General features: G+C 55.1%; 2 protein-coding genes across 2 annotated transcripts in view; both read right to left on the bottom strand.

Moving 5' to 3' along the window:
• PTSG_07982 (uncharacterized protein) overlaps positions 1 to 3573 on the bottom strand; it is a gene marked incomplete at its 3' end in the record, with an annotated part of 11865 nt that extends 8292 nt beyond the window's left edge. Inside the window, exons 1-5 of the mRNA XM_004991732.1 lie at positions 3546 to 3573; positions 3006 to 3078; positions 2411 to 2579; positions 588 to 2132; positions 144 to 319 (exon numbers count right to left, since the gene is read on the bottom strand). Of these exons, the coding sequence (XP_004991789.1) occupies positions 144 to 319; positions 588 to 2132; positions 2411 to 2531 (1842 nt within the window). The 5' untranslated portion in view covers positions 2532 to 2579; positions 3006 to 3078; positions 3546 to 3573. The remainder of the gene's footprint in view (positions 1 to 143; positions 320 to 587; positions 2133 to 2410; positions 2580 to 3005; positions 3079 to 3545) is intronic.
• A 114-nt stretch (positions 3574 to 3687) lies between these two features.
• The window catches only part of PTSG_07983 (uncharacterized protein), a 12723-nt gene continuing 6410 nt past the window's right edge, over positions 3688 to 10000 (bottom strand). Inside the window, exons 20-39 of the mRNA XM_004991733.1 lie at positions 9977 to 10000; positions 9657 to 9722; positions 9287 to 9471; positions 8877 to 9062; positions 8568 to 8622; positions 8294 to 8371; positions 7856 to 8035; positions 7572 to 7641; positions 7314 to 7390; positions 6931 to 7008; positions 6627 to 6713; positions 6331 to 6438; positions 6144 to 6216; positions 5932 to 5989; positions 5523 to 5688; positions 5144 to 5231; positions 4924 to 4961; positions 4640 to 4724; positions 4168 to 4378; positions 3688 to 4041 (exon numbers count right to left, since the gene is read on the bottom strand). The exon at positions 9977 to 10000 is cut by the window's right edge and continues 66 nt beyond it. Coding sequence (XP_004991790.1) covers positions 3921 to 4041; positions 4168 to 4378; positions 4640 to 4724; positions 4924 to 4961; positions 5144 to 5231; positions 5523 to 5688; positions 5932 to 5989; positions 6144 to 6216; positions 6331 to 6438; positions 6627 to 6713; positions 6931 to 7008; positions 7314 to 7390; positions 7572 to 7641; positions 7856 to 8035; positions 8294 to 8371; positions 8568 to 8622; positions 8877 to 9062; positions 9287 to 9471; positions 9657 to 9722; positions 9977 to 10000 — 2034 coding nt within the window. The 3' untranslated portion in view covers positions 3688 to 3920. The remainder of the gene's footprint in view (positions 4042 to 4167; positions 4379 to 4639; positions 4725 to 4923; positions 4962 to 5143; positions 5232 to 5522; positions 5689 to 5931; positions 5990 to 6143; positions 6217 to 6330; positions 6439 to 6626; positions 6714 to 6930; positions 7009 to 7313; positions 7391 to 7571; positions 7642 to 7855; positions 8036 to 8293; positions 8372 to 8567; positions 8623 to 8876; positions 9063 to 9286; positions 9472 to 9656; positions 9723 to 9976) is intronic.

The following is a 10000-nucleotide window of genomic DNA, read 5'->3' on the forward strand; positions in this document are numbered from 1 at the left end:
CACTCAGACACATATTTCCACACACACATACACACACACACACACACATACACACACTTACACCCCCCCCCCCACACACACACACAGACACACACCTACACACACACACACACACACACGCATGCAGGCGCGCAGGCACGTACCGAAGAGACGCGGGCATAGGTGTTGAAGAGGCAGGCGAGAAACGCATTCTCGCGCGGCGAGCGAACGGCAGCTAGCGTGGCGCCGAGGTCCTCGCACAGCACCTCTGCATCGTCCCGTGCGACCTTCACGCTGCTGATGACGGCGTAGCCGTAGTTCTCGAACAAGATGAAGCCATCTGCCCACCAAACATCACATGATATAGATGGGTGCATGCATGCATGAGGGGTGCAAGCTAGCTTAATGTGGAGGACGGGAAAAAGACTCCAAAACGAAAATAAGAAGACATACATATATAGACAACGACTTGCGCGCACACACACACACGCAATGCTCACACTCATACACACACACACACACGCAATACTCACACACACACACACACACAAAACTCACTCACACACACGCACAATAATCACATCCATTTAAACAACTCTGGAACGTACCGCTTTCCGGAAGACCCGTGCACATGCCCTCAAATGTGCTTGTGGTAGTTGTTGTTGTTGTGGTGGTCGTTGTGGTTGTGGTTGTGGTTGTGGTCGTGGTGAAGGTCGTTGTCATCATGGTGGTGGTGGTGGTGGTTGTTGTGGTTGACGTTGTGGTGGTCGTCGTGGTGGTCGTGGTCGTCGTCGTTGTTGTTGTTGTTGTGGTGGTGGTGGTGGTGAATGTGGTCGTGTCGCGCTCCCAGAAGGCGATGCGAGCAAAGTCCACCTCGTCCACAGCAAGCGAGGGTCCTGTGCCGTTGAACGCCATTTCAAGTTCAATGCCCACGTGCTTCTCGGGGCTGGAAAACATCACCTCGTGCTCCACCTCCAACATGGTTTCTGTGGAGTTCCCGTCAAACTCTGTTGGGTCGATGGTGGCGGATGCCACAACCGCGTGCGTGTCTGCGCGCTGGAGGCTGATGGTGATGGTGTTGGTCATTGGGTAAGTCACGTCGAGGTTGCGCAACACATACGCGCGGAAGCGGAACGTGACGAGCGGGCGGAACGTGAACGCCTCGCCGGTGCTGTTGTTGATGAGCGGCAGCCGCATGTAGCACGAGCGGCCCGTCGACGCGGAGTGCAGGCACACAACGCCCTGGCGCTGGCCCGAAGGGTACGGGTCTGGCAGCAGGGTGTTGGGGGCGGCGACGATGAAGAGGGCCTGCGAGGTGGTGGTCCAGTCGCTGTTGCCGTCCAGAGCAACAAAGGCGCCGTCTGCGATCACGGGCGACTCAAAGTTGTCCAGGCCTTCGTCGATAAACGCCTCTGTTTCCGTGGAGGAGGACGTGGAGGTGGAGGTGGAGGTGGAAGTCGACGTCGATGTGGATGTCGTCGTGGATGTGGACGTTGACGTGGAGGTGGACGTGGTGCTGCTGGTAGATGTGGAGGTGGAGGTTGAGGTGGAGGTGGAAGTACTGGTAGTGGTGCTGGTGCTGGTGGACGTGGAGGTTGAGGTCGACGTGGACGTGGACGTGGACGTGGAGGTGGAAGTGGACGTGGAAGTAGAAGTCTGCTCAATGATGCAGAGCTCAAAGTTGTCAAAGAGGGGCGAGTTGCCGCTGCCGTACAAGGCGACGCCCACACGAATCTGGTCCCCGACAAGTGCGCTGTCCCCCGTGACGCGCACGGTGACGGAGTGTGTCTCCACGACGTCCTCAGCGAGGCTGGCTGTGCTGACGACGTTGACACCGGCAGCGAACGGGTTTGCCACGGAGCCAAGCGTCAGGTAGAAGCCGCTGATGTCCTCGTACACGGTACCGGAGAACCTGAGCGTGTCGACGGTGAGCTCGTACTCGCGGTATGGCTGGAACGTGTCGTTGAGCACCTGGAAGAGGGCGGCCGATGAAGCGTCGATGGCGAAGACGCCCTGGGACGCGGCAATCGGGGATGGCTGGCGGAGGTTGAAGGACGAGTCCGTGTCCCACACGCTTGACGAGAACGCGCGGATCTCGCCAGCAGAGAGCGCGGGCGTCTCAAACCCGGCTTCCTGGATCGTCAGGCATGGTGCTGCATGTAGAGGAGAGGGGGAGGGAGAGGAGATAGGCGTGGAGGTGCAAGGTGGAGGGAGCAGTTAGTGTGCGTGTGTGAGTGGGTGTGCGTGTGAGTGGGTGAGTGTGTGTGTGTGTGTATTTGGGGGGGGGGTGAGCAAGAGGTTGAAAGCGGAACCACGATCTGTGCCGTTGGCATTGGAATCGGCTGCGTGAGCGACGGCATGGCGTGAAAAGAGAACGTTTGGGCGTTTGATGTGAGTTTAAATGTCAAGTATCAAATATGGAAGGACTCACGCTGTGCCGTGCTTGCAGGCACGAGAGCGAGGATGACTGCGATCGCTGTGGCAGCCATGACCAAGCCGTGGTGCTGTCGCGCACGCTTGTGCGCTTGGGGATGAACTCGAGTCTTCCCCATCTTGTACAGTGATGAGCAAACGTGTACAGACACGGTGCTGGGCGGTCACTGCAAAAGATGGGGGAGGGGCAAGGCGGCGTTGGAGTGTGCAATGCAAGGGGTTTGGGACAGAGGTCAGTTCGTACGTGTGTGTGTGTGTGTGTGTGTGTGTGTGTGTGTGTGTGTGTGTGTGTGTGTGTGTGTGTGTGTGTGTGTGTGCGTGATGGAACGAGAAAGTGGTTGAGTGGTGATAAGTACGTATGCGTGAGTGGTTCAGCCACAGGGAGGGAGGACAGGTGGAACGACAGATTACAGCGAGAAGAAGAATGGAGGAGGACAAGAAGAGAACGATGCACGTGTACTAGGGACCAAAGACACATATTCAAGAAGACGGAGGAGGAGGAGGAGCAATTGACTGAGGTGTGGTGACTGCGTCGCATGACCACAAACAAAGGCATGGCTGTGGCTGTGCATTGGGGTGCGGTTCAACCCTACCTGCAATGAATCAAATCAGGTGTGTCTGTCTGGCCGAGCCAATGCTCTGCGAGGGTGGCTGGTCAAAACAAGCCTGCGAGGTGTGTGTGTGTGTGTGTGTGTGTGTGTGTGTGTGTGTGTGTGTGTGTGTGTGTGTGTGTGTGTGTGTGTGTGTGTGTGTGTGTGTGTGTGTGTGTGTGGAGGGTAACGGAGGATGCTGCGGTTATCACAAACCAATCGTGTTGCGTGCTTGCAGGCAACAAAGGAACTGTGCGTGTCAAATGGAGTAGCAAGGGTCAGAAGAGGAGAGAGACTCGTGTGTGTGTGTGTGTGTGTGTGTGTGTGTGTGTGTGTGTGCGTGTGACGACTCGAGATTGAGATGTGTGGGTGGGGAAAGGGAGCAGTTGCTTGTTTCTCTTCTTGCTTGCTTCTTGGGGTGCGGTCTCTAGGTCTGTGCTTCCCCCCCCCCCCCCCCACCCAACAACATGGTCGCTCACTCAAGGTTGTTGTCCCCTCAGCCGCCACCATTCATTCACCCACTCGCGTAGCAGGAGACCTCACCTGTGTGCCTGAGAATGGAGCTTTTCTCCATTTATTGCCACTGAACAAATGCGCACTTTCGGGCTTTTACCAACAACAGTCAAACGGAAACAATGCAAATCGACCAATCAGAGCAGAGCATCCACAATGAAACTTGTCTGAATGGTGTTTTGCAGCACGAAGAGCACGACAAGGCTGTGCAACGTTTAATGATGTGTGATGTGACATCACTATCGACTGGTTGATGGCTTGACTGGATGGGCTGGGATGGGATGTGTTTGGTCAAAGGTGCACAATGAAAAGCACAAGAAGAGCGGAAGAAATAAGACAGAGGGAGAAGTGATGGTGACAATGGTGGTGATGGTGGTGATGTGCAACGCTGCATTTCACTCACTCTCAGTCCTGGCTCTCATCAATGAAGGTCTGTGCCTCTTCCTTTGATACGACGTTGATGTGGCTGACTTTGTTGGCAAACGTCACGCCATATACCTTGTCGCACCGCTCAAGCAGCTCAGGCCTGTGATCGTGTGTGTGTGTGTGTGGGGGGGGTGGTCGTGTGAGCGCAAAAGTGGGAGGAGGAGGACAAGCAAATTTCACACACACACACACACGCACACACACACACACACATACACACACGCACCTGAATGTGGTCGTGATGTATTGTGCATCGCGGGAAGCCTTGTAGATCATGCGGGCGACGGCGCTGCGGTGGGCGGGGTCGAGTGCCTGGTCAACCTCGTCAAACAGGTAGAAGGGGCCCGGGTCACACCGCTGGATGGCAAAGATGAGCGCAAGCGCAACAAGAGACTTCTGCCCACCAGACAGCTGCTGCAGCATGTGCGTATCCTCGCCTGTGAGTGAGTGTGTGTGAGTGTGTGTGAGTGTGAGTGTGTGTGCGAGTGAGAGAGAGTGTGTGAGTGTGTGTGTGTGAGAGTTCGGTGTGTGCGAGTGAGTGTGAGTTGGCTGCTATACGCGATGCATGTGTACGTTGTGCATGTGCAAGTGTGTGACTGTGTCACATCAGCTCGCACACACGAGGCCACCTTCCTATCTTCACCACATCACTGACATCGCCCCTTCGTCTTCGTCACCATGACCATCAGCGGACTGACCCTTGCCCGTGAAGTTGACGCGGATGGCAACGCCTGAATACGCCGTTGTCGTCGTCTGGCGCAGCCGCACATGCGCAGGCACATCCTGACGGGGAGGGGGGTGGTGGTGGTGGTGGTGGTTGTGAGAAACAGTGTTCATCGTGGTGATGGTTGTGAGAAACAGTGTTCATCATAAAGGTGCTGAAGAACAAAATGCTGGGCGCGATGTGTCTGTGGTGCGGGATGATGCATTGGGCCATGCAAGCACGGCAACCACGCGTGCACGCATTGTCACCCAGGCGTACAGAGTCGGGGGCGCTCAGAGTCCCGCTCTCTTGCGATTCTGGAGAGAAGAAAGGATGAAATGACACAATGCAGGGCAGTCGCGTGAGCAGTGTGCTGCGCAACCCCACGAAACGCCAGCAATGCGACTCAAACACGTCAACGTTGGCAAGCACCGGCCACCATCACCACTACCATCACCACCACTATCACCATCAGCAGCACGGGTGGCCGTTAACAAACCGGCAGTTGGGTCGGCACGCTGCATGACGAGTGACGCCTCGCCATGGGGAACAAGCTCCTTGAAGACGGCCTTGAAGTGGCTCGCAACCTGTCGTGCAAGGAGGGGAGCACCATGCAACAGGGGGGAGGGGGATGTGGGTAAATGCTAGGAATGCAAACACAGCATGGGCAAGATAAGGCAGGCAGCACAAGTACACGAGCAGTGACAAGGGGATGCAAGCACACACACAAGAACATGCACATATTGGCACAAACACACACATACACACGCACATAAGCACAAACATAAGCACAAACAGAAGCACAAACATAAGCACAAACAGAAGCACAAACATGCACACACAAACACACGCACATAAGCATGCACATTGACACAAACCTGCTTGAAGGTGAGGTTGATGGCCTCGTGCTTCTGTGCGTCGAGGACCTGAATGAGTTCTGTGATTGCGCTGTCGCCGCTGTCCTGCTGGTCCTTGCGCGAGACAAGAGCATCGCGCTGCTCGCTGAACGAAATGTACTGATCAAGCGCCTTCTTGTTCACGTGGCTGTTTGGGGTGTGCGTTGGGGGGTAAAGGGGGAGGGAGCGCGTGGATGGGAGCACGTGAATGTGTGTGTGTTTGTTTGTGTGTGTGTGTTTGTTTGTGTGTGTGTGTGTGTGTGTGTGTGTGTGTGTGTGTGTGTGTGTGTGTGTGTGTGTGTGTGTGTGTGTGTGTGTGTGTGTGTGTGTGTGTGTGTGTGTGTGTGTGTGTGGGCGACAGAAGGTAGCAAAGTGGCATTCAGCCACACACCTGTATTTCTTGAGCTTCTTGTTGACCCGCTGCAACTTCGAGTACAAGGTCTTGATGTCTGACATTGCAGAAACACACGCGGCACCGACGTGAGCGGGCGGGGGACGAGGAGGACGAGGAGAGGGTAAAGCAGACAAACCACAGATCATTCATCGTCACCATCATTGTTACCACCACCATGATGATCACCACCATCGTTGCCGTTGTCTCACCCGTCTCTGCGTATTTCTGGAACGCGTCGCTCGGCAGCGCTCCGAGATCCCGAATCTGAGCAAGCAGTTTCTCCTGTGCACACACACACACATGTGGTTGGTAATCGTACATGTAAGAGTGCGCGCGTGTGTGCATGTTTATCTGCACATCCATAAATATGCACATGCCCGTGTGCACGGGTGTTACCTTCTTCTCGCGGAGTTGGGAGCGCTTGGCCAACAGCTGTGTCAGTTCCTCGTCCGTGTGGTCGCTGCCAGCATCCCGCTGTGTCTGCTCAGCAAGCAGTTTCTTCACCTGCACACACACACACACACACACACACGAATATGAGTGAGCGCAGCAATCACACCACGCGGAGAGCGGAACAACGCCAAGTGGGCAAACACATGTGCACAGCGATACATTCGCGCTAATGAACTGACGCACTCATCATCATCATCATCCATTATTACCACCACCACCATCACCATCAACGACGTCACCTCGCTCTCGAGTTTGGATTTCTTTTCCTCCTTGTTTGTGCGTTCTGCCTCCTTTGCCCGCAGCTCCTGCTTCAGCTTGGCCAAATCCTGAACACGCGAAACGGAACAGCAAACAGGGCGGAGGGAACAGGTGGTGAGCACACGCGATACGGCTGCAGTACGTGAACCGGTGCTCTTGTGTGTGTGTGTGTGTGCCTGTGTGGGCTCTTGTGTGTGTGTGTGCTCTTGTGTGTGTGTGTGTGTGTGTGTGTGCTTTTGTGTGTGCACGCGTTTGTGCGTGTATGCTTCTCATGCCGTGCATCACCTCGTCGGTGTTGCTGATTTGGGTCTTGAGTGTTTCGATGGCCGTTCCTTTGAGCACCTCGTCACTCGTCTCCAGTTCCTGCGCAGATGTACACGCGCAGGAGGTGGTGCACACGCAGTGAGATCAGCTGTCAACACAACAATCATTGTCATGTCGCAAGACAGCTGTACAACAACAAAGTACACAGGCGCCAACCCCCAATGCAAGCTGACATCACGTTGCCCCCCCCCCCCCACGTCAAACGCCATCATCATCATCATCATCATCATCATCATCATCATCGTCATCATCATCATCATCATCATCATCATCATCATCATCATCATCATCATCATCATCATCATCATCATCATCACCACCATTATCACCACCACCACCCTCACCTGTTCAAGCTGCTGCTTGCGCTTCTCCAGATGGCCGTTGATCTCGCTCTCCAGCGTGTCCTTTTGCTGCTCCACATCTGTGCACACGGCGCCAGCACAAACGCAGTCGTGAGGCACCAGAACACACATATACACATACGCGCAATGGCACGCAGTTGCAACGACACTGTGCACACGCACAAGCATATACACATACACAGACACAGACACAGACACACAGACACAGACACACACACACAGACACACACACACACAGACCTGAGAGTTCCGTGATGATGGCGTGGAGGTTGGTTCGCGCCTGTTCAATTTCCTCGGACAGCGACGCCAGCTGACGATGATGACGATAATGATGATGCACGTGTGTGTGGCAGCGGTAAGATCAAGCAAAAAAAAAAAAACACACACACACACACAAAGTACAACACACACATACACACGCACGCACACAAGTACAACACTCACCATACACATACAAAGTACAACACACACACACAACACACATGCACACCCCTTCCCCTTTCCAAACAGCACCAGCAGCGCACCGTTTGCTGGGCGTCCTGGTCAAGCTGGGACTCGAGGTCGCTACCCATCTCCGTCTCGAGCGAGTCGATGCGGGACTGCGTGCGGGCAATCTTGTCTGTGAGCGCGGCCACCTGCTCCTCCAACTCCGGCACCGCCGCCTCCAGCTGCGAGATGGACTGCTGCAGCGGCGCCGCGTCCGCCTGGCCACGCAAGCAACAAGGCGATCAAGAGGGCGTGTGTGTATGTGTGTGTGTGTGTGTGTGTGTGAGTGAGTGTGTTTGTGTGTGTTTGTGTGTGTTTGTGTGTTTGTGTGAAGGGGAAAAGGGAACGCTGGTGTGCACGCATGTCGACGAGGTTGCGCATGGCGTCATTGTATCATTCCAAAACATCATTCCATGGTTCATCATAACATTAGCGCACAAAACAAGCGCATGCACATCACGGCTGCTTCGTCTCACCTGTGCAGACTCGATGGCGTTCTTCTCCTTGCTGATGCTCTCCTCCGCATTGCTCACCTTCGACACAACATTCGTCACCTGAACACCAGTAGTCACACATGGCACATTGACAGTGTGTGCACATCGTATGAACGTCAGCGTCACGATGGTTGCATGGCACCGTGCCCCCCTCCCTCCCGCAAATGACAGCACATCACAAATGCCCCCCCCCCCTGTAAACACGAAGTAAAACGTGCACAGTGATTCCAGCTGTGTCTGCAGTGGCTGCGCGTACATGCTGTTCTGCCTTTGCGACGTTTGATGCCAGCTCGTCGTACTTGGCTTTCTTCCTGCAGCGGGGGGTGAACGCGAATACCGAAGGAAGTGTGGGTGGGCGCGCGTTCAAGCGTGAGGGCGAGAAAGAAGATTATCACAAGGCACGACAACTCGCAAACGGTATGCAGCGATCCCATTCACACACGCGCACACACACGCACACACACACACATACACACGCACACACACACACACACGCACACAACAAAGCAGCTCACATCACCCTTGCCGCCCAATCTCCAACCCCCTTGTATCTGATTTGACGTACGCGGTGTGCTGGTGGGCGTAGTGGGCAATGTCCTGCTGCAGCATGAGGCGGTTCGTGCGGTCGTCGACCCATCCGCCCTTGATCACGTTCTTGCGCGACACGCGGTCGCCCTCCAGCGTGATGGCGTCGATGTTGTGCTGGTCCGCAACCCGCTGCGCCACCTTCAGCTCCCGACACACAAACGTCCTGGGGAATGGGGTGTGTGTGGTGGGGGGGGGAGGGTGTGAGGCATGTACATGGGTCTCGCAAATCAAACGCAGCACAACCCACACACACACACACACACACACACACACACACACACACACACACACACACACACACACACACACACACACACACACACACACACACACACACACACACACACTCGGTCACACAAGCACACAACCAAGCACCCCGTTACTCACTTTCCAAAGACGTGTTTGACGGCTGGGAGGAAGCGCTGGTCCGCGGCGATATAGTCGACGAGCGGGGTGTACTCGTCCGAGGGCGGCAGGGTGGCAGTGGACGGGCGCAGGCGGTTGAGTGGGAGGAACGACACGCGTCCAGGCAGCCGCTTCTCGTTCATGTGCTGCAGAATTCGCGACGCAGTCTGCAGAGGGGACAGATGGTGGAGGCGGGGCGGCATTGATGGTGAGCGGGATGTGTGAGTGAGTGAGTGTGTCGTGTTGTGTAAGCGTGTGTGTTGTGTTGTGTTGTGTGAGTGAGGTGTGTTGGGAGCAAGAAAATGCCCAACATATTATCCAGTCAGCCACTGCGCATTCGCGGCGTGGTCACCTGGTCTGTGTCGACGACGATGTTGAAGAGCGCGTTGCCGCCCGTCACGTCCGCCGCCACCAGGAACTGATGGCATGTGATCAGGGTTCACCGTGAACAGAAATGAGCGAGCGAAGGATATGCAAGCATGACAACCGCGCCAGCACTGACACACACACATATGGACAAACACGTGCGCAAATGCATATTGACACAACTACGCAAAAAAAAATACACACTTACACACACACACACACACACACACACACACACACACACACACACACACACACACACACACACGCACATTCAAATGCACACACAGTCACACATGTGCATACCTGCTCTGTGACGGTGATGAGCTT

This window comes from Salpingoeca rosetta (genome assembly GCF_000188695.1).
Source record: "Salpingoeca rosetta unplaced genomic scaffold supercont1.19, whole genome shotgun sequence".
Taxonomy (NCBI): domain Eukaryota; class Choanoflagellata; order Craspedida; family Salpingoecidae; genus Salpingoeca; species Salpingoeca rosetta.